The 24,546-nt window shown below is 38.1% G+C and overlaps 2 protein-coding genes across 6 annotated transcripts; one reads left to right on the forward strand and one right to left on the reverse strand.

Annotated features, from left to right (window-relative positions):
• Positions 1–82: 82 nt before the first annotated feature.
• Positions 83–13,008, forward strand: LOC127438400 (ADP-ribosylation factor-like protein 8A). Of its 5 annotated transcripts, none has more exons than XR_007896730.1 (8): positions 83–217; positions 1,190–1,270; positions 3,545–3,618; positions 3,820–3,913; positions 4,003–4,070; positions 6,663–6,733; positions 7,259–9,517; positions 9,551–13,008. XR_007896730.1 is itself a non-coding variant. In XM_051693958.1 (7 exons), the coding sequence occupies exons 1-7, from the start codon at positions 95–97 to the stop codon at positions 7,306–7,308; spliced, it is 561 nt and encodes a 186-aa protein (XP_051549918.1). In that variant the 5' UTR covers positions 83–94; the 3' UTR covers positions 7,309–13,008. The 5 variants fall into 5 exon arrangements, 1 of the variants encoding a protein (XP_051549918.1); XR_007896731.1 differs by having other exon boundaries at positions 7,259–9,485; positions 9,519–13,008; XR_007896732.1 differs by having other exon boundaries at positions 7,259–9,452; positions 9,519–13,008.
• A 3,381-nt stretch (positions 13,009–16,389) lies between these two features.
• On the reverse strand, positions 16,390–24,148 carry LOC127438387 (G-protein coupled receptor 37-like 1). Its single transcript, XM_051693938.1, has 3 exons — positions 23,422–24,148; positions 19,927–20,517; positions 16,390–19,841 (listed from the first exon to the last, which is right to left on the reverse strand). Exons 1-3 carry the CDS (start codon positions 24,019–24,021, stop codon positions 19,512–19,514), a joined length of 1,521 nt encoding a protein of 506 aa, XP_051549898.1. The 5' UTR covers positions 24,022–24,148; the 3' UTR covers positions 16,390–19,511.
• Between the last annotated feature and the right edge of the window lie 398 nt (positions 24,149–24,546).

A 24,546-nucleotide genomic window follows, 5' to 3' on the forward strand; every position in this document is an offset into this window, starting at 1 on the left:
CACCCAATGAGGAAGGACGAGCCGTGAAGAGCAGATCCGACAGCCCGAACCTGCACCCGAACCTGCTCGAACCTGCTACCAAGCGCCGTTCATCATGATCGCGTTATTTAACAAGCTGCTGGACTGGTTCAAGGCGTTATTCTGGAAGGAGGAGATGGAGCTGACGCTGGTCGGCCTGCAGTACTCGGGAAAAACCACATTCGTCAACGTGATTGCGGTAATCAAGCTGTTTCCTGTGTCTCATTTCATTATAGGCCTCAGTCGAGTAACTGGTCCTGTCATTCACTCTGCGATCCGTGTTACATCGTGATCAGACACAATGTTTCAGATACGGCATCAGATCAGATCACCAGATACAATGTATCAGATACAGCATCATTTGAACAAATATAATGTATCAGATACAGCATCATTTGAACAATGTATCAGATCAGACACAATGTGTCAGATACAGAGATACATTGTGTCTGATCTGATGATGTTGTATCAGATACAGCATCATTTGAACAAATATAATGTATCAGATAAAACATCATCAGATCAGACACAATGTATCAGATAAAACATCAGATCAGACACAATGTATCAGATAAAACATCATCAGATCAGACACAATGTATCAGATAAAACATCATCAGATCAGACACAATGTATCAGATACAACATCATCAGATCAGACACAATGTATCTGATACAGCGTGATCAGATCAGATTCAGTGTATCAGATACAGCATCAGATCAGACCCAATGTATCAGAAACATACAGCACTATTCAGTCTTGTAGTGGAAAGATCTTGTCCAGTGTCTCTGATATCGTTATGACAGCTGTCAATCAAAAATGTATGTGTTTCTCAGCCAATCAGCATCAGGTATTCTGTCCAATATGTTTTTATTTTTATTTTTAAAAATTTTTTTGGGACCTGACAGTTGGCTACTAAATAAAACCTGCCTAAACAACTGATGAGTATTCAACCAGCACAACAAACACACAGTCAGGAAGGTCGTTGGTGTATAAATTCATCCGTTTAGGGACCGTAAATCACATCAGCACTTGCTGTGGGCTGTAGAGATGTTCCCGGTTCAGGGCCAAACTGGATCCATCTTAGATGACAAATTATGACATCACATCCTCAACAGCAGTGTTTGAGTTTTCCCATGTGTGAAACGGTCTCTCTCTTTCTCTCTGCAGTCAGGTCAGTTCAGTGAGGATATGATCCCTACGGTCGGCTTCAACATGCGTAAAATCACCAAGGGTAACGTCACCATTAAGGTCAGTAGGGGTTTCAGAATATCAGAAAAATGTTTCATTGTTAACTTGCCAAAAATGCAGAACATTCTATTAAATTATGACACAAAGGAAGTGACATCATTTGGGAACTTTCTGCAATATACTGTGTAGGCCCATACTGAGCGCATTCGTCAAACTCAGCCATTTGTTTCTAAAGTTATTGTAAGGTAAAAAAGATCAAACAAACTTGCATTACTCATAGATTTAAAATATTTCTTTAACATTTACATTTTTTTCATTTAGCAGACACTTTTATCCAAAGCATTTTATAAGCGATTTATCTTAAAGAGACAGTAACATGAAAAGTGCTGCAGAATATATTTATCAATAACTTTAAACCAGCTTAATTTAATTCAGGAGGTGCACACAAATTACCCGTTTGTGTGTAATTGAACTCGGAATAGAAATTAAACCCTTTTTTAAACAACACAAAATAACATGAAATGCAAACTTAGAAAATAGTTTGTACTGATTTTAAAATGTATGTCAGTTACTGTACCATATGGCCTACCTTATATAGGTTAGTAACATGTAAACGTCAATGGCTAAGAATAGGGCTGGGTAAAAATATAGATTTTCCGATGCATCGCGATCTTCGTTTCAACAATCTCGATACCGATTCTTAAATCCCAAGATCGATCTTTCACTCTATGTGGCAACCCTCTGTAATGCAAGTAAATCACTCACATGTGCAACCAAATCTCACACTATGCCACTATATATGTCTATGATTAGCCACTGGCTAGTAAATGTTCATATTTCACTCAGCAGTGATTGAGTAGTATAGTGGAGAAGTTATTAGCTCAGAGGTCCTTTCACTGCGTGTTGGGAGTAAAAGTTTGGTTTAACTCATTCTATGTCATTGAATAATGTCTCTTTTAATACCCTTTCTGTTTCTTACAGTCAGTTGATGATTAAAAACAACAAAAAAAGAGAAACGTTTAATTCTAATCACATATGGATGAGCTAAAGAAATGACGCATGAATGACGCTCGTTATATGCGCTTACTGGCTGATGCCGCTAGTCTTAAAGAGACAGTACAGATTAAGCACGTGTTCTACATATTAATGTGTATACTAATGTAATACTTGCAAATAGTACAAATTATGCAAGTTAACAAAAATATATATGCAACAATATATGCAATTTCAAGACGTTAATTGGCGGAATAGACTGAATTTGAACATGTTTCAAAAGCTAAAGTGTGACCAATTTGATGAAAAACTAATGATAAAATATAATTTGTAAAATGTATATTTTCGAATTGTTCCTAGAAGGTTCTTTTATAATTAACAGCATTAGCTGAGAGAGAATTTCTTTTAAATGTGAGCAAAATGGATATTGTAACAGAAATGTACCCATATTAATCGCTAGTGAATTGAAATGTGAGAATCAGAATCGAATCAGGAAATCTGTATCAATACCAAGCCCTGCTGACAAGAATGTTCGAGATATTTTATTTTAAGGTGAGGTGGAGATGTAAAATACGCATCATGAGTGTAATTAAACCATTTTAATGAAAACATATTGTTGACGAGAAATAAATAACACTGCAAGATATTACCAATGCACTAACAATGTTTTAGACCTTGTTACATAAAAGCTTGTTTATTTAAATGATCCAGTCGTAGTGTTTTGAGGATTTCCCCGTGTGAGCTGAAAGAGCTGAACATCGATAAACAGAAGTGCTTTGCTAGCGGGTTAATCACCATTATTCAAACACATCCTATATACGGTATATGAGATTAATCCGCTTTAATGCCCCATTTTATGCCCGAGCCTTCAGCCTTTCAAAGTATACTCTTTTGACTGCAAGCGAAAAGACGTGTTTAACACATGAGCACTACGACTGCCTTGTGATATTGTTTTAGCGCTGTCAACGGCAGGCACATGTGCTGACGACACAAAAAGACAAGGACTGCCTGCGGAAAACTATGCTGCATGCAGACAGTCTGCGCGGACTGTGCTAATGACGAAATTTGCATCACACGGACTCCAAATATACTTTGGCTATGATATGCAACCATGTTACTTGCAACCCCATTACCCATTAAGGCAGATTTTTTAAATATATTTTTTAATTTCATACATTTAATTAAACAGAGGGTTTGCATTGCAAATGCAACATAAAGCAGCTCATATAATAAACGTTTGACCTCCTGTGATGGACGAACAGCATTTTCTGAATCACCTCATTTTTGATCCGTGTTCATGTAAAGTGCCAGAGGAGTCATCCACGTGTGTTTGTGTTGTAGTTGTGGGATATCGGAGGACAGCCGCGCTTCAGGAGTATGTGGGAGCGGTACTGTCGTGGGGTCAGCGCTATAGTGTGAGTTTGTTATGATGAACAACTGCAAAATTTGTTGTTACATGTGTTACTGTAGAAAAGGCATTATGATGTCATACATTGGTTTTATACATTTTTTTGTAATATGACTAACACAACAAACACATTTTCCCCCTTTTCTCCACACCGTGTAGATTAACTCTCCTATCTATCTGTCTTTCTGTCCATTGGTCTGACTTTAAGGTATATGGTTGACGCAGCTGACCCAGAGAAGATCGAGGCGTCCAAGAATGAACTCCACAACTTGTTAGATAAACCACAGCTGCAGGGCATTCCTGTGAGTATGGATAAAGTATATTATGTTCACCGTAAACTAGCAGTGAAACATTTGGACACGCCTACACCTACTCTGCTGTCTTCACTCAGGTTCTTGTTTTGGGCAATAAGCGAGATCTTCCTGGCGCTCTGGACGAGAAGGAACTGATCGAGAGAATGTGAGTTCTGAGAAGGTTCTGTAGTGTTTTTGAGTTGAGATCGGTTCTGAGGTGCGTCTGTTGTTTCTGAGATGTGGGGTCAGTTCTTCGTCAATCGCTCGATACGTCTGAGATGACAGGACGTGTTTTAGATCTTCTCTTTGTGATTATACCTCTCAAGCTAATTCAGTTCTTCAGATGCATGCGTGGATTTGATTCGAATATCTGGACTGAGTTGTGTGAGATAATTGCACATTCCTAAGTCACATATATCCAGTGTTGGGTGTAATCTGATTACAAAGTAAATGTTACTGTTATTTAATTACTTTTAGAGTCAAATTGTAACCAGATTACAGTTACGTCAATTCTAAACTTAAAAGTAACTTAAAGTAACTAAAAGTAACTTAAGTAAAGTAATTAGTAATGTGATTAATTAGTAAAATAATCTGAATACAATTTTAAAGAAGTCATTTGTAGTGGCCTAGGTAGCTCAGGGAGTACTGACGCTGACTATCACCCCTGGAGTCGTGAGTTTGAATCCAGGGTGTGCTGAGTGACTCCAGCCAGGTCTCCTAAGCAACCAAATTGGCCCGGTTGCTAGGGAGGGTAGAGTCACATGGGGTAACCTCCTCGTGGTCGCGATTAGTGGTTCTCGCTCTCAATGGGGCGTGTGGTAAGTTGTGTGTGGATCGTGGAGAGTAGTATGAGTCTCCACATGCTGTGAGTCTCCGCGGTGTCATGCACAACGAGTCACATAATCCGATGCACGGATGTGGAGGCAACAGAGACTTATCCTCTGCTGTCCGGATTGAGGTGAGTAACAGTGCCACCACGAGGACCTACTAAGTAGTGGGAATTGGGCATTCCAAACTGGGGAGAAACAAACAAACAAAACTAACCCAACATTGCGTATATCGATACTCAAAACCATTAAAATTCTGACTGGTTTCTATTTACATAAGAGGGCTGGTTACGCTTTTCTAACGGCACACAGACAGCGCTAAGTTCTGCTAAATTCTTTGCATCTCTTGAGCTGTAGAGGGCGATCTAATCCCGATTACATTAAACAAGGGCGTAAGTTTGGTTTGAAAGTTGCATGAAATGGAGGGGCAATGCCATATGCCATAAACTTGTTTAATAATGTAGCAGTGAAATGCAATGCCATAAACATAAGATTAATGTTTCAATATCAAGTTTAATTGTTTTCAACAAGATCTACATTTAGAAAAGTATATCATGAAGTGGCATTCTCTAAAATGTATTACTCAGCATTAAACAAATTAAAATCTAAACAATTGGTGGGTTAAAATAATAGATTTAATATGTAAAGTGACAAAGATAAACTAATTATAGGGAGAATGGAGCATTGACACCACTTTACATTTTTTTCGACACATGCCAAAGTCGTCATAGGAAAACACACATACCAGAAGCATATATTCTGCTCTTTACATCTTTGTAAACTTTATGGGTAAATGCATTACAATTATAGCCTACTTCAAGGTAATTTGCGATATATCATGAAATTCGATATATCCTGAAGCCCAGCTGACTCTAACATTCCTAATTTGGGATGCCAATCATTTCTTTGTCCAGTTGTGTTTTAAATCCTGCACGTTTATTCCACCTCACTTTACCTGACATAGTCACTCAAATTCAAAGTTGTCTTCCTCAAGCGGACATAAAAGCAGAATCCACCTTTGGATCATATGCAAAACTCATGTTATTTTTGTTTTTTTTTGTATTTAGACAGGAAACGAAAAGTATGCTTGTCTAAATGTATTCATTTCAAGGGTTGAACCTAAGATACAAATGGAAATCTGCCCTTGTAAGCTCCAGAAAATTATTTAAAAAAAATCTTCATGCAGTAATCGCTGACGACTGTGATTGTTGCATCCTGAACAGCGCTGAGAAAAGCAACAGGTGCCATGTGACACCGTTTATGCGCTGCTTTGACCGAGGTCTGTTCTGGGTTTTGCTTGGGGACTTGCTATTGGCTGTTGTGTTTGCATAAGTAATGAGGTCGGTCTGTGCAGATTTTTGGGACTGGTTGGGGGTGTTATTCAACATTTAAATCAATTGGGGTTATAGTTACGTTTAATGTTAATCATGTCGTTTTATGCTATGACAAGGGTTAATTTTTTAGTTACCCTGGGTGAGAGTAGTGTTCCTTTCAGTTAGGTGTAATAATGTTCAAATCAGCTGAAGTTTCTCTCGCTGATTGTTAAAGCATTACATCACTGTGTTAAGTAATGTCCATCAGTGTTGGAGAGTTAATCTTCAGTGTGTACGATCCCCTGGCAGGTCGACTTTTTTCCCGTTAAATGCTCGAGTCATAGTATTCTCCATGTGGCATATATGTCTAAATGTTGGTCGGGACATATCCAATTTTCTTATAGATGGTAGGGACATGTCCCAGCCATCCCTACCTAAATCTACGCCTTTGACATTAAATAAGCCTGCTCCTGAGCAGATTGTGTTTACAGACCTGTTGATATGAAAGCAACATAATAATCCAGGATCGGGTCAAATCATCAGTAATGAAATCCACGTAGGAAGAGCCTCGATCTGAGATGTTTCTAAGATCTGATCTGAGATGTGTCTGATCTACAGGAATTTGTCGGCCATTCAGGACAGAGAGATCTGCTGTTACTCCATTTCCTGTAAGGAGAAGGACAACATTGGTAAGACACTTATTGGTTTAACAATGAATGTGTAGCTGTGATAATCTGTTAGTAATGCACTTCAGGGGCCTGGGTAGCTCAGTGGTAAGGACGCTGGCTACCACCCCTGGAGTTCGCTAGTTCGAATCCCAGGGCGTGCTGAATGACTCCAGCCAGGTCTCCTAAGCAACCAAATTGGCCCGGTTGCTAGGGAGGGTAGAGTCACATGGGGTAACCTCCTCGTGGTCGCTATAATGTGGTTCGTTCTCGGTGGGGCGCGCGGTGAGTTGAGCATGGTTGCCGCAGTGGATGGCGTGAAGCCTCCACACGCACTATGTCTCCGTGGAAACACGCTCAACAAGCCACGTGATAAGATGTGCGGGTTGACGGTCTCAGACGTGGAGGCAACTGGGATTTGCACTTCAAATGTAGAGCAACGGGGACAGTTACGAATACTAGCGTACGTTTTCGTCTTTATTCCACGAGAACTGTTGTATTGATTATGTTGGGGTCTTTTATGGTTCTGACTGTTTTTCTCGGTTCTAGACATCACACTACAGTGGCTGATCCAACATTCACGAACCAGGCGGAGCTGAGGAGGCGTCTGATTGGAGGAACAGCATCATGTGATCAACTGTATTTTAGGCGCTCTTGATTTCATTCTTAACAAACATCCGCCCCTCCCTTTGTTCTTATAAACTAATCGATAGTATTTACATCATTTCAAGTTTTTTTTTTTTTTTTTTACTTGAATGTGTTTTTTTACGGTTCATAATTAAGTGTGAATGTCATTTTGCGTGTTTGCTCAGACATCACATCCAGTCAGTCAGACAGTTGGAGCCCTGACGCTCATCTATCAGAACAAACGCTCGATGCGCTGCAGTCAGGCGTTTATCAGGGTGGTTTTGGAGACCTTGTACAGTTATGACATCATTCTTACAGCCTGACATCATCATCATCATCACAACTGTGACATCATTCTATGGGCATCGAGGTCACATGACTTGCATTTATCTGACTTGTAGCATTAAGAAGTTGTCTATAATTTTATCAGCAGAATGAAATTGTTTTTGTGATCATATTTGTGAAGGCTTTTATGTGTGTGAAAATATGATTATCAGTAAAGTTTCCTCTGCCGTTGGTCTGGAGTGTTAACAAGTCGCTGTGATTACAGCGTGGTGTCAAGTGACATCAGTGGGTCGTCATAGTAACTGTTCCCATGGTGGCGTAAATTGAGCTTTAAGAAGGTCTGTTTAGAACGCATCAGTGCTTTGACGATGTTATATGCGTTGGACGGATTTGATACCTGACAAGATGCAATACAGTAACAGTATCAGACGAAGCTGCTTTCAGTTTATTACTACACTCACAATTCATTCAAGCAAATGTGTCTTTCAGAATTTGTGTCTTTGCAACAGTTGTTGGGTCTTTGAACAAGTTTCTCTTTTTGTTTCAATACCACTGACTCACAGATCATTAAGGCTCGTGTATGCTTCGTTTTCTTCATATGCTGTTCCGTCTCACGAGATATAACGGTATGCAGAATACTAAAGGGTACTTTGGCTTTAACACTGTGTCCAAACGGGGTGACGCAATAAAAGCTATCTCTTCCAAGTGAGAGGTTTCGTCTTAACCAGCTGCAACAAGCGATGAGTCGCAGGACATTTTGTTGGTCGTTTGGTTTTTATTTTTGCAGCGTCACAAAGTCCTGCTCTACATAATTGTGCATTAAACTTTAAATATGTTCTCATGTTACAGAGCAGTTTTATATTCAATGTGAACAGCCACATGCTTGTTGCTATAAACTTGTTGCATCGCGTATGGACACTGTGTTATGCTAACATGGGTTTATTAGTTAAAAACGGGAGATATATGAAATATGCAGTGTATCTCTTGCTGAAATTCAGTGTTTCTTCACAATGGTTTTGAGTTCGTCTTAGTTATCTCTAAAGGTTAGGGGTGTAACGGTTCACTCATCTCATGATTCGGTTCACGATGCTGAACTCACGGTTCGGTTTGGTTCACGATTCTTTAAAGTAAGCCTGAATCAAGAAAAGTTAAGATTTAAAGTTTTTATTATTATTATTACTTTATAGTCATATGCAAAACAGTTTGTTTCCTTAATAATATAGCTAAAAGTACTGTTCTTAAAAGTGCTAAATGATCGATCAGATCCCAGAAAAGGGGACTGTTGAAATAAAAAATAAAACATTTACTGTTGAAATCAGATCAGACATGACATTTGACATTCGGATTATATTCCCCCATAGCATTATTACTAGTGCTGTCGAAGTTAATGCGTTAATAACGGAAACCCTGCTTCTGTCTCCAAGGTTCTGTCATAGCGTCTCTGTTTGATAGTGCACTAGCCATTGCAGAAGTTGGAGACATTGCTGGAAGGTAATCTACACTGTCATTAACCCATTTAATCCCACTGGTTACAGTTGTGACCGTGGCCTAAAAGGAGTTTTTGATGTTTTTTGCACAGAGTTGTCAACTACTTTAATTTGTATATAATTTGAATCAAGTTGTGTTGTGTTCATTTTTTGTTGCTCAGCTCTGTTGGTGGGGTAGGTTTTGTGTAGATGACTGAAAAATACATCTGGATGAAGCATATTTTGTCCACTCATGTTTATAAAAATATTGCGATTAATCGCGAGTAACTACAAAAAAAGTATGCAATTAATCGCGAGCAACTACAAAAAAAGTATGCGATTAATCGTGAGCAACTACAAAAAAAGTATGCGATTAATCGTGAGCAACTACAAAAAAAGTATGCGATTAATCGCGAGCAACTACAAAAAAGTATGCGATTAATCGCGAGCAACTACAAAAAAGTATGCGATTAATCGCGAGTAACTACAAAAAATGTATGCGATTAATCGCGATTAAATATTTTAATCGTTTGACAGCCCTGGTACCTAATATTCAGCATTATATATAGTAGATTAATATGGCACTCTCATTAAACGTCTGTAAACTTTAATTTTCTCTCGCACTGTCAGAGCAGATCACTCTTGCGCTTCAAACTGACATTCAAACTGAAAAGGCATGTCTCTCTTCCACTCCTGGTTTCACTTTCAGCCGAACTCATGGTACAGGTACAACACCTGTGGCTGATAGTGTGCAATCATATTTTAGAGCTCTTTGTGTCAAATGAAGCGATTTCCATGTGTATGCCGTGTTACGTAGGCATAGGAAGTCATACGTATTGGATAGAACAGATGCTAAAATAATTGTAAAACAAATTTTAAAAACCGTCCCATCTCCACAATGCGCATCGTCACATTTTTGAACCATGATGCATCATGCCACGATAAACCGTTACACCCCTACTAAAGGTTTTTCATATTTGGGAGAGGCAGACATTTTATTATTTTTCTTGCTTAATTGTTCGTTTACAGACAATTTCATTTTGTCACATGTGTGGATGTTTTTTGGCCACTGTTGGATAATACATATGTAAATTTGCTTTATGTTATTTTTGCCATGTTTATACTGTTTATATTTTCATAGTGTTTTTGAACTGGATTGTTTATATAGCAACTTATACCAAAAGAAATCACCCTACTGATCGTTACAGTGTTTGTCCTATTGCGATTAGCGTCCTATGATGATGATGATAATGATAATGATAATAATAATAATAATGAAAGAAAATCCCACTCATGTTCTCAGCAATTTGAACAAACAGATTGTGTGTGTGAATGTGTGAGTGATTGTATTTGTGTGCATGGAATTGCAAACATTTACTTTTCATTGATTTCTGCTACTGGTGATAATTTTATGTTTATCTGGCCATTCAATAATGTTACGTGTTTAATTTTGTGTATAGTATCAAAAGTTACAGTAGGTATCTAAACCTAATATAAACAAAGAGTGACGCGACGCAATGCGACAAATCAACAATATTCAACAAAGCTACACTGCAAGTGTGTGTAGCTTCGTTGAACTTATGTAATTTACTTAGTTTACTTGTGTCACAAAGTTGACTTTGATATACCAAAGTTGTTTATGAAGTTGACATGACGGTTATGTAATGACTTTAGTTACCATGGTAGTCAATAAAGTTACCATGGTTAATTTCTATAATAAGTCAACTTTGTTAATTACAAAAGGTTGTTTATGAAGATGACATTCACAACATTAAGTTACGACATAACAACAGTTGTTTGCAAAGTTAACATAGTAAAAGTTTTGTACAAAGTCATTTATCAAAGTCTCTCATGCTTGAAGTCAGTGTGAAAGTCGCATATCGAAATCGACTTTGACATCATAAAATTTACAAACTTGCATAACAAAGACCATTTGTTGATTACATTTTGTTGATTTTTACATGAGTTACGTAACAAAGTTGACTTTGGTCTCACGCTTGCTTTATAACGAAGTCAACGTGTTCAAGTAACACACCGAAAACCATTTTGACGTAAAAAAATGAAAACTTGTGTAACAAAAACAATTTGTTGATTACATTGTTTAGATTTTTACATGAAAGTTACGTAACAAAGTTGACTTTGTTCAGCAAAGTCTCACGCTTTATAACGAAGTCGATGTGTTCAAGTAACATACTGAAATCAACTTTGACGTTATAAAATTAGCATATAGTGTAACAAAGACGATTAGTTGATTTTTACATGAAAGTTACGTAACAAAGTTGACTTTGTTCAGCAAAGTCTCATGCTTGCTTTATAACGAAGTCAACTTGACAAAGTAAAATACCAAAATCAACTTTGACAACAAAATTAGCAAACTAGCTTAACAAAGACAATTTGTTGATTTTTACTAGAAAGTTACGTAACAAAGTTGACTTTGATCAGCAAAGTCTCATGCTTGCTTTATAACGAAGTCAACGTTTTCAAGTAACATACCGAAAACCATTTTGACGTAAAAAAATGAAAACTTGTGTAACAAAAACAATTTGTTGATTACATTGTTTAGATTTTTACATGAAAGTTACGTAACAAAGTTGACTTTGTTCAGCAAAGTCTCACGCTTTATAACGAAGTCAGCTTGTCAAAGTCAAATACTGAAATCAACTTTGACGTAACAAAATTAGCGAATTAGTGTAACAAAGACAATTTGTTGATTTTTTTTACATGAAAGTTATGTAAAAAAGTTGACTTTGATCAGCAAAGTCTCATGCTTGCTGTATAACGAAGTCAACGTGTTCAAGTAAAATACCAAAAACAATTTTGATGTAAAAAAATGGCAAACTTGTGTAACAAAGACGATTTGTTGATTACATTGTTTTGATATTTACATTAGTTACGTAACAAAGTTGACTTTGTTCAGCAAAGTCTCATGCTTGCTTTATAACGAAGTCAACTTGTCAAAGTAAAATACCGAAATCAACTTTGACAACAAAATTAGCAAACTAGCGTAACAAAGACAATTTGTTGATTTTTACTAGAAAGTTACGTAAAAAAGTTGACTTTGATCAGCAAAGTCTCGCTTGCTTTATAATGAAGTCAGTGGTTCACAGTCACATACTGAAATCAACTTTGACGTAACAAAATTAGCAAACTAGCTTAAACTATTTGTTGATTTATGTTTTTTCTATTTTTATATGAAAGTTACGTTAAAAAGTTGACTGTTCAGCAAAGTCTCGCTTGCTTTATAATGAAGTCATTATACTGAAATCAACTTTGACGTAAAAACATTTGCGAACTTGCGGAACGAAGATGATTTTGGCAACATTGCAAAGTAATAAAGTCATGTACCAAGTCAATGTAAGAAAGTCGACTTTGTTTTAACGAAGTTGTGTTCTTTAAGTGTAGGCAACTTCGTTGTTTTTTTTATGGAAGGGTACAAATTTTGTCATGTTGCATCGCTCGCAGCGTAGACATGATGTTACATTACTAACGCCACGAAACATGAACTACAACTTTCATGATGTTCGTTATGTATTTTTTTTATTTTTATTAAGTGGCCATAATTTTTATTTTAAACTGTCACTGTTTTAATTGTTTGCTTGGGGAATGAAGTAATATTACATTGGCGTCCCCTTGCATGACTCATTATGGGATGGAACAGGTTGCCATAATAACTGTATAATTAAACTGAAATTAATCAGCGTCTGAATGGACCAAGCCCAATAATGTTCATTACAGAACGTCTTTTCCTCTTTATACTGTATTTATCATTGACATAACAAGTGTTTCTGTAGAAGACTTGTTCATCTGAACTTTTCAGTTTTCAAATCTTTTTATTCTCTCGTCCTGGCGGTGATAACTGTACGTTGATATTGTTATTTACAGATTGTTTAAAAATGAAAATTAAATAATTTCCCTCTCAGACAGACGGTTTTGCTTTCCTTGAGTCAGAGTGAATGATTTGAAGGGATAAAAAGCAGTGTGTTGAACTAATCATTTCTGCATTAATGTCAAATGTATTTACAGATTTAGAGGCAAAATGTACTTCAAAATGAGACACTAAACTTGAATTTTAGCATTTGCCACATTATTGAAATTCAAACTGTGTATGTAACATGTTTTACTTTGTTCAACTGTCCCGACTAAGATTTTAGGTTAGGGTTAGGAGATAGAAAATATAATTAGCTCAGTATTAAAACGATAGAAGTTAGTAGAAAGTGTGTGTGTGTGTGTGTGTGTGTAGTGTGTACTGTGTTGGGGACCAAATGCTTGTGTTTGTATAAAGCTGATTCTTGTAAGTCTTCATCTTCACTACTAGAGGTCAGTGGAGGCACACAAAAAAAATATCTTAAAATGTATCTTCTGCGCTTGAATCGCTGTGTTCGTCAAACACTAACGGGCGAAGTGAGCAGTAACAGACGGGTTGTTCATTAAAAAGCAGTTTAGAAAGTCAATGTGTCGCGGAGTAAATCTAAATTAGTTTGTCGATTTGAAATTAGCTGATAATTGATGTTATCATAAAGACCCAACACAGGTCGGTCTGTCTTTTAAGGGTCCAGGTGTCAAATAAACTGAACTTAATCTTAGCCTATTACATTTATTCATTTACTGTCATTAAGTACAAACAGTACTTAAGTATGTGTTTAGTGTGCTGCTGCTTTCAGACAGTTCATTGGCTCTTTGTTTCAGAACATTAATTCAGTCCAACTGAATAGGACCAGTCAGACTCCCAACCGCTGTTGTTTTTGGACCGGCCCGCCTGAGTCTGGCTCTTGTGTGTTTTGTGTTACTCTGCTGGTAGGATGTGAGAAGGGCAGAGGTCAGAGTACACTGGTTGTCATGGCAGCCCTCACAGTGTGACTTAACGTGCCGGATGTCCAACAGGACGCACTGTTCGGGTTCGATCGGACGGGACAGTGAGAATCGTGACAGCCGAGCAAGTGGTCTTCCTGCTCATGTGGACGGGATGTTGAACCCCACAGCGTTGTGATGGGTCTGAGACAGGCCCGGTTCCGCTGGACCCACAGAGAGCTGGAGCAGATCTGACGAGCTATCAAACCATAAATACAGTCACAGAGGGACTCCATGGCGATTCAGAAACTCTCAAACAGACAGAGAACAGTGTCTCAAAGCTGCCACACACAAAACACACAGCTATAAGCATAAATGAACACATAATGAACGCAAACACACACTTACTCTGAGTTGACTTTAACACTGAGAACATTCTCTGAAGCCGAACAAAAGGATAACTGATGTACTGAATACATATTTGGATAGTTAGGGCCAATGACTTTTTTTTATTTTTTTTAACAACAATATTTTAGTTGGGAATGTTTATGAATGTGTAAGGGGAAAGTGTTTATTTTAGGTGCTGTAACTGACTCCAGTGTTATCTTTTTATATTTGTTCAGAATTATTTTAGATGATTCACTGGGCTACATCTGCAAAACTAGCATATTACAAACACTCTAGTCATTTATATATATATTTTAATTTCACTTTACCTGCAAGCAAGAGCGTAGATTTGGCTTGAATATTGGGGGGGGGGGGTTACCGCTGAGTGACTCCAGTTAGGTCTCCTAAGCAACCAAATTGGCCCGGTTGCTAGGGAGGGTAGAGTCACATGGGGTAACCTCCTCGTGGTCGCTATAATGTGGTTCTCGCTCTTGGTGGGGCGCGTGGTGAGTTGTGCGTGGATGCCGCGGAGAATAGCATGAAGCCTCCACACGCGCTACGTCTCCGCGGTAACGCGCTCAACAAGTCACGTGATAAGATGCGCGGATTGACGGCGTCATACGCGGAGGCAACCGAGATTAGTCCTCCGCCACCCGGATTGAGGCGAGTCACTACACCACCACGAGGACTTACAGCGCATTGGGAATTGGGCATTCCAAATTGGGGAGAAAATTAATACAAGAATATTAATACAAAAATACAAGACTGTGTACTTACCGTCTTTCATGAGGGAATGAACCACAATCCCATGATGCATTGCGAATGATGTCATTGTATTAAAAAAAGCGATGGGAATATATAAAACTATTGATTTTATGTTGTTGATTGTAAGTATAGAAACAAAATATTTTACATTTATTGCAAACTATACCGATATGCACAAATATATAAGTAGTTACGTCATTCACAGTGCATCATGGGAGTGTTCGGTCGCTCCGAGGCACGTTTCGTGGGTTTCGTTGGCCGCCGTTCTCTGATTGGTGGATCTTTCTCTGCTGTACTATGGGTAATGTAGTTGTTTACCATGAATTCCACTATCAAACATGATTTTTAAACAATGAAGTTGAGATAACGCAGACAGATGGCTTCAACTGAAGCATATACCATCGACGAACAACCTCGTAGCTCACGGTAGGGTTTATAAGTTATCGTTGAAAATCAATTTGTCTATGGGATAAACTAATAGGATTTTTACTTCCGGAAGCAGACTGTTGTACTCTATAACAACTAGTTTAATAGCACAGACATTTAGAGGAAACTGTATCGCCTCCTTGAGTTTGAACGCCACAGCAACGCACATTAAGTAGGCCTACATTATGTACAACGGGACCGCGCACTTGCAATTTATTGCAGAAGTTTTAACTTTTGTGTACTTGCGTGAATGATTTTTCTGGCCTAAGTATGCTAGGGGTGAGTAAAACCAAAGACAGTTTGGGTCGCATGAGAAGAACTTCAAAAGATAGCCTGGCGAAAATTTCCCGACTTCTCTGAAAGTCACCGTATTCGCACGCTGCGTAAAAACACACACTTGACCTCATTCTGTGCGAGTGTGTATCACAAAGCAGATCGTTTAATCTGACCCAAATTACTTGTTACCCCATTCTTCCACTCGAGCAGCTGAACTGCCCCTCCGTGTTACCCTTCTCCACATCAGAGCGCAAGTCCCGCCAACAGACGACTCTGTCTCCACGACAACAGGTGCTCTGAGAGAGAGAAAGCAGAGAATGTCGCGTCTGTTTCAGGTCTGTTGCTGTTTGGAGTCTGAATGCTGAAAGGCGTGTGTGAAAGCAGCCTAGCAACCGAGCAGGGGCCGCTATTGATATTCAGTGCGGGGGTCGCGGATGAGGAACAATACGGCCCTTATGAGTCCCCACGACGACTCCTGAGAATCTACTGTAGGAGGAAAATAGCTTCACATCAGCCAAGAAACAGCAGTTCACTGTGTGTTTTAACTTTTCTTTAACCAGACGGGTCATATAAGTACACATTCTTATTTACGTTTATGTGTAAGTGAGAAAGAGATATAACGCCGCTGGGACCATGAAGTTTGACATTTTCAATGTGAAATATTTCTTGCTTATTTAAACTTTATTGGCTGCAACCAAGTACAAAAGATATACAAAAATCTGATGCTAACAATCTGTTCAGCTACACTGTCTTTAAAACACATTCATTCATCTAACATGTTAATGTTGTGAAAAAGTATTTCCAGTATTTACTCATAGTTGAAAGAGTCATTTCTCTCTGTTGAGAGTTTATAAACCAGCACGGGTTGTTTAATTCCAGCAGAACTGTGGCAGAGAATCAGACGGTCTTTGATAGTTGAGACACAATCATTGATGTGTCTGTCTGACTCACAAAACCACAATATCCAGATGACATTTTCTCTTTGAAACACCACAGCTATGAAGTTTAACATATAACACTTTTTTTGTCAAACAATAATTTCATTCCTTTAAACATTTGTTTTCAAAACAAAACACATAATAAAAATGATTTTAAGTGCATTAAATAGATGAAAATACTATGCATTGGAATGTTTTCAAGTTTGCTGTGACTGACAATCCAGCAGTACAAAATGTAAGCATAAACAAGCCAAAATATTAGTTATTATTAATAAGAGACTATAAAATGTACAAATGAATTACAATTATGAGCTTTACGTGTTAAAACAAAACGTTGCACTGATGAAGTGTTTACTATGACAGTGGACCTCTCAAAAATAATTACAGCAACAATGAAAACGATCATAATGATTTCAGAAAATCTTTCTTCGTGTAACTCTCCTCCTACAGTCGACTAGGAGGAACGCCTGTCTTTAAAGGAATAGTTCAACCCCCCAAAAATTGCCATCTATTATGGAAAATGCATGATTACATACAGTAAATTCAAATTAGGGCTGTTGATTTAACATGTTAATTTAGTGCGGTTAATTATAGGCTACAGTAAAAAATTGCAGTAAAAAAATGTACGTAATTAATCTTGCCCCCCGTCCATAATAAGGAACGTTAACTTTTTTCACGCGTACCGGTCAGCAGGGGGTGGTAAGCGCAACTCCGGCAGTCCAGACAACAAACCGCACTTATTGACAGCAGACAACACAAGATGACAACGCATTTTTGCGTGCAGACAACTAGACGGAGCGCAATTCTGAATACAGGGCTCTCAAGATGTGTTTTTCTAAGTTTCAAACTATGTTTAACTTGACACAGCGTCCTAAAAACGCTTTGTACAGATTGATGAATTAAATTGCAAAATCGTTCAACAATATGGAAATAAACAATATATTACCTTCTTAAGCCACTTTCTGTATTCACTAATCAATGCTTTACTCGTCTGACACAATAATGTAATATATTTTATTTATCTGAATTATTATATTGTATATTATATATTGGGTTTTAAATTATTGAATTACAATAGTTTAATAATTATTGGTTAAATATTTATTTGTTTGGAGGCCTTTCTCTGCAAATATTGATGTATTTGATTAATCTGTTAATTCTATATATAATTTGATTAAAATATTTCACTGATTAACAGCCTTCAAGCTACACCATTGTTAAAAATTAACAAATTGACAATTAGTTTTCAAAACCATGTTCTTACCTTACCCCGATTCACTACGGTAAGCCTATCAAAATTATTAGTATTTTGAGCTGTCGGTCCGATTTTGCCTGAAATCGCTAGCTTGTGACGTACATCCTTGCGTCATTACGTCATGTCCATGAAAATAGGAAAGAAGAGCCGGCTGTCTCGTTCCCATATAAACAGTAGATGGCGATAATGCACTATTTTAGTTTGCGAGTCGCTGTTATAAAGAAGCTACGGTTCAGTTCAGTCACACTCACACTGTTCTGGACAGCAATCTGGATGGATGTTTATCTGTTATCTGTTTAGCGAAGTTGTTTACCTGCTATAATGCTTGTCATGCTTGAATGAATCGAACATTACTCATATGGTAACCGATCGCGATGTATCTGTTATCGGGGGAATTTACTGTGACATGTTTACTAATATTTATGACTTCTGAAATTGACTACTTGTAATTGTTATATTGCATTTTTAAGCATATTATTTTCATGTTTAATAAAGTCTATTTTATCCCCATCATTATTGAATCCTTGTTTTATATTCTGTGCATTGCATAGACATACTATTGTAGTATTACGGTTCACTTGCATTATCAACTGAGGCTGTACAATATAACAATAATAAAGTCTTCTATTGAACTCGTATCAGCCATATCACAAGAATCACCTCTTAAATTGATAAGTGTAGTACAATACAAACATTAATAGTAGATAAAACACTTTAATATTAAAATATACTGGTAGTGATTGAGGTGACTGAGTCCCCTGTTCTTTATATAAAAGCACTTTGAGTGTAGTGTCAGAAAAGTGCTATAAGTGTCAAATCAATTAATTCAAAATATGTGAAAACGAGTGTTGTTTATCTTCAAAGCAAGTGATATTTCAGTTTTTAATGTTCAATCATATAACATTATATCAACATGAAAATAGCATGTTATGACTCTGGCTCTGAATATCTCCCAGTCATGATCACACACAGGCAAAGCTAAAATCATGAGATTCATCCTCCAGAAGAGCAGTGCCAAAACACGACTCACGTAAAGTGTTCTTACGCAAATTGCTTGCAATTTTAAGTTTCAACCACAGATGTCGCTAGAGAGCAAAGTTAAGTAATGCAGCTTTAATTTGATAAATGGCACATCAAGATGTGTTACGGCAGGTTTGAAATCAATGACAACAGGTTACGAGACACGCAAGAACCAATGACGTTTGATATCATTAATGTCATATACACGAATGAGATTTGAGAGCTGTGGTAGAGGGGAACCTTTTTTCGTGTTCTTCTCACACAACGCCACTGAGAGTCTTCAGAAGGCTTGTAATATAGTACACTTTTCTGATACTTTTATGGTCACTGTTAGCATTCATTATATGGAAAAGAGCAGTACAAACATTCTGCTAAACATATCTTTTTCTATTCATGAGGGAAAGTAAATGATGACAGAATTTTAATTTATGGATGAACTATCCCTTTAAAGATGTTAGTAATGGATAAATTAATTCACAGCTTGGATAAATGAACACTGGTCCAGTGCTGAGTCCAGCGGATATTCATAAACGCATGAACACAAGAACGTTTTGGATGCGTTTTTGAGATCAGCACGGCGTTCCGATGATCAGCTCGTCTGGACTGTCCTTCACTTTATCAAAGAACACGGCGGGCGACGCTCCCGACACGACCTTCAGCTTCTCCTCCTGGACGGATGCAGGTGATGATGGTGGGGAGGAGATAGCCGTGGCATTGGTGGATGAAGATGAGGATGAAGGTTCTGGCAGACACTCCTCACAACAGCAGCAACAGCAGTCCATGAACGCCTGCCCGAGAGACCGACATATGCACAACAACAGCACGGGAGTTGTCCCTGCCCGCACGAATAACAGGAACTGACCAATCAGAGCCAGAAGTGCCCACGTGGCCTGTGAGGTCTAGATAGACAGACAGATACATTTATTACTTTGACAAACAAATAGATAGATATATAGATCGATAACTAACACTAACACCACTCACCTCCACACTCGCGTAAGTCAGCACAATATTCCAGGCGTTTTCCGGTAAACTGCACATGGTGTAGATGCTCGCCAACGCCACAACCGTACGGGTCATCTGACGCTCTAGTCGCTGCTGCAGCTTTTTTTTTGGTGACGAGGATGAAGACGATGAGGAAGAGGAGGTAGATGAAGGCCGGAGGGGTTTTCCCACAGTTTTGGCATTGTCGTCCGTGACGTGTCGCGTGAGCAGGTGGCATGCGGCAGTGAAGAGTAATGGCAAACAAAAGAAACAGCCAAAACTCCACCACATTCTAGCCTGTTGGTACGTCAAAACGAGTGAGTACAGCGTCTCGGGGAGATTGACGGATGGTTGCTGAACACATGAATCCACAGGTAAACCCGATCGAGGAGAAATCTCTTGTTCTAACTGCCACATGAGCAGTTCAGGGGCGGCGAGAACCATAGATCCGATCCAGATCACAGACAGTTTCGCCAGGATGGACTGACAGGACTCAACCTGCCGAGGTCGCGGCTGAACGCTGGTCACCGTGTGGAAACGGTCGATACTCAGCGCACACAGAGTGAAAGTGGTCACGCCAAGAGACGTCACCTAATAGAGAGACACAAAGACATGTAAACAGCATAGACATGAACTGCAATACCAATAAAGTACCATAAATCACCATGGTATTAATACAGTAAGAACCATGCACGATAGTAATTACATGTTTGTTTTAAACATTTCACGATGGTAATACCATGTTCTTTGGAACTGTACTATCCCAGATACCACACATACATCTCCGAGATGTCTGTTTTAAATATTTTCATCTGGAAAGCATCACAATCTAATTAACATCTGCTAAACATCTTAAAAAGATCAGATTTACAAACATTCTAAATCATAAACATCTCAAAGACATCTGCTGAATGTTTTATTGACATCCGTCTTACAGACATATTGCAGATGAGCGAACAACGTTAAAAATACCTCTTCCAGACGTAAACACATACATCAAATACACGTCTGGGTGATGTAAGTGTGCTATCAAGGATGGTAATACCATGTTTTTTTTGGACATTTACCATGGAAGCACCATGTTTATTTGGACAGGGTACCTTGATAATACCATGTTTTTGGACATTTAACATGGTATTACCATGTTTTTTCGTCAGGGTACATGGCAATACCTTGTTTAGGACATTTAACATGACGATACCATGTTTTTTGGAACATTTACAATTTTAGTACCATGTTGTTTGGACATGGTACCATGGTAATACTGTTTTTTGGACATTTACCAAAGTAATTCCATGTTTAGGACATTTAACATGGCAATATCATGTTCTTGGATATGGTACCATAATAATAACATGTTTAGGACATTTTCAATGGCAATACCATGTTTTTGAACATTTACCATGGTAGTACCATGTTATTTTGGACAATTTTTTTTACATTTATCATGGTAATTCCATGTTTCAGACATTTAACATGGCAATACCATGTTTTTTTGGAACATTTACCATTTTAGTACCATGTTGTTTGGACATGGTACCATGGTAATACTGTTTTTTGGACATTTATCATGGTAATTCCATGTTTCGGACATTTAACATGGCAATAGCTTGTGTTTGGAACATGTGATACCATGTGATAACATTTTTATTGGACATTTACCATGGTAGTACCATGTTGTTTGGACAAGGTACCACAGTAATACCATGTTTAAGACATTTAACATGGCAATACCATGTTTTTTTTTGGACAGGGTACCAAGGTAATACCATTTTTTTAATTTTATTTACCATGGTAATTCCATGCTTAGAATATTTAACATGGCAATACCATATTTTTGGACATGGTACCACGATAATAACATGTTTTTGGACATTTACCATGGTGGTACTAAGTTTTTTTGGATTGGCGACCATGATAATACCATGTTTAGTACATTTAACATGGTAGTACCATGTTATTTTGGACAAGATAACATGGTAATACTGTTTTTCTTTATTTTTTAACATTTGTCATGGTAATTCCATGTTTTGGACATTTAACGTGGCAATAGCATGTGTTTGGAACATGGTACCATGTGATAACATTTTTATTGAACATCTACCATGGTAGTACTATGTTTTGTTGGACATGGTACCATGATAATAACATGCTTTTGGAAATTTACCATGGTAATACCATGTTTAAGACATGTGTTTGGAACATGGTACCATGTGATAACATATATATATTGGACATTTACCATGGCAATACCATGTTTAGGACATTTACCATGGCAATACCATGTTTAGGACATTTAACATGGCAATACCATGTTTAGGACATTTAACATGGCAATACCATGTTTAGGACATTTACCATGGTAATACCAGGTTTAAGACATTTAACATGGCAATAGCATGTGTTTGGAACATGGTACCATGTGATAACATATATATTGGACATTTACCATGGCAATACCATGTTTAGGACATTTACCATGGCAAAACCATGTTTAGGACATTTACCATGGCAAAACCATGTTTAGGACATTTAACATGGCAATAGCATGTGTTTGGAACATGGTACCATGTGATAACATATATATTGGACATTTACCATGGCAATACCATGTTTAGGACATTTAACATGGCAATAGCATGTTTTTTTGGACATGATACCAAGATTGTAACATGTTTTTTGGACATATACCATGGTAGTGCCATGTTTTATGTACTATGGTAATACCAAGTAAATATCATTGTAAATGAATATGATAATTATACGATACTGTGGATAATCAATGTACCATGGTATTACCATCACCACGATTTCACCAACGTACGCTTTTTAGTAATAGTGATAAAAATAGGGGCATAATGGTTTCATCCCAATATCATCACCCAGACGTCTATTTGATGTGTGTGTTTCCATCTGGAAAACATTTTTTCTTTTACATTGTTTGCTCATCTTCAATACGTCTACAAGACGTTTCCTCTCGGATGTCAATAAGACGTTCAGCAGATGCCTTTGAGACGTTTATGATTTAGAATGTTGCTAATTCAGATGTTTAGCATATGTAAATTAGACTGCGATGCTTTCCAGATGAAAAGATCTAAAACAGACATCACAGAGATGTGTGTGTTCTATCTGGGTAACAAGTAAGGAAGATATACAGAATGTTGAAACTAATTTGCATCTCATATAATATGCATAATTGTCAATACAGATTTAAAAAAATAAAGTACGCAGAAGTGGGTCAACAGACACTCAACACCCTCATCGCAGACAACTCTGTTGTTAAAACACACCATCAGTCTAAACACTCATTCAACACGTTAATGAGGCCAATTAGTGCCGCTAATTACACACACATCTCATTTACATGATAAAATGAAAGAGCCGCTGCTTCAAAGAAGAGGCTGCGCAATTGCACACACAGACTGTGAGATGCATTATAATGATTAGTAGGATGTTTTTATTACACTATATAGTTTTAAAAGTTAAGACCCACACCTCCACATAAGGCACTACTCTGCAGGACAGATCTCCCATCAGTCTTCTCTTGGTGAGCTCGTTGAAGATCACTACTGGCATACAGAAGAACAGAACTGTGAAGTCCCATAGGGCCAAACTGGCCAGCACGCAGTTCCACGTGTTCTTCAGGTAATAATTGTGCCACACGATACACATGAGCGCGAGATTCCCCACCACACCCACAGAGAACACGAGCAGAGACAACATCATGACCGCGTACGCGCTATACGACTCCTCCGTGAGCGGGTATAACGGGTTATGAACCCGCAGGGACCCGTTAAAAGTCCGGGGTGTGGTGAAGAAGCCGTCCGGATCAGGATGCGGTCTCGGGAGGTGTCGGTGCTCGTGAGCAGCCGGGTGTTTTGATTTAGAGCCGCGTGGAACTCTCTGCGCGTGATGTGTTCGGGTCAAAAGGTCTTCATCATACTCTTCCTCAGTGTGATGGGCTGATACGGGAGTCAGATGGGCTGAGAGTTCGTGCGTGGAAGACTCCATCAGGCTCATCTTCACTGCTCGTGTATTCGCATCACCTGACCCAACAAATAAAACTAGGCAAAATAATACACAAAACATCATCATATGAGACTAATAAACTGGGTTAGTTAATAAAATGATGTTTTACTCCTCCAGAAGATGCACTGATCGCTGTGATGGTGAGAGAGAGTCTGAATGTGTTCATCTCAGATGAAGTTTGTCGCTCTTTGAGTTTCTGCGGCTCTCATCAAGTTTTGGAGTGAATTAATGAAGCACTGCCGGACTAAAGCTGATCCCGCGCGCCCCCGTGTGGCCACTGAGGGTACTTCACTCAGTTTTTTCTTTTTCATCGACGGGAATAAGTTAATTTACAACAAAGTACCACAGTATTACCACCAGGGGCAGAAATTAATGGGCAAAAAAAAAAAAAAAAAAAAAACACCAAGAGGCCAAATATGGGTGCAAAAATGTTTATATAGTTTGACTAAAATTAAAAAAAATTCTCACCGATTACATTGATAATGTGGAGGCTTATTCCTACTATGCAGTATATTAATGTAATTTAATTTTAATTTAATTAATTTTTAATTGTATTTATTTATCACACATTATACATTTGCACGTATACAG

The sequence above is a fragment of the Myxocyprinus asiaticus genome, chromosome 49 (assembly GCF_019703515.2).
Source record: "Myxocyprinus asiaticus isolate MX2 ecotype Aquarium Trade chromosome 49, UBuf_Myxa_2, whole genome shotgun sequence".
NCBI lineage: Eukaryota > Metazoa > Chordata > Actinopteri > Cypriniformes > Catostomidae > Myxocyprinus > Myxocyprinus asiaticus.

Bases quoted from the DNA above. Each gene is read 5' to 3' on its own strand.
- LOC127438400 (XM_051693958.1), top strand. From the start codon at position 95: ATGATCGCGTTATTTAACAAGCTGCTGGACTGGTTCAAGGCGTTATTC. The intron at 218-1,189 runs GTAATCAAGCTG...TTCTCTCTGCAG, and splicing joins CATTCGTCAACGTGATTGCG to TCAGGTCAGTTCAGTGAGGA. The intron at 1,271-3,544 runs GTCAGTAGGGGT...TTTGTGTTGTAG, and splicing joins AGGGTAACGTCACCATTAAG to TTGTGGGATATCGGAGGACA.
- LOC127438387 (XM_051693938.1), bottom strand. From the start codon at position 24,021: ATGATGATGTTTTGTGTATTATTTTGCCTAGTTTTATTTGTTGGGTCA. The intron at 20,518-23,421 runs GTGTGGGTCTTA...TCTCTCTATTAG, and splicing joins GAGTAGTGCCTTATGTGGAG to GTGACGTCTCTTGGCGTGAC. The intron at 19,842-19,926 runs GTGAGTGGTGTT...CTGTCTATCTAG, and splicing joins TGACTTACGCGAGTGTGGAG to ACCTCACAGGCCACGTGGGC.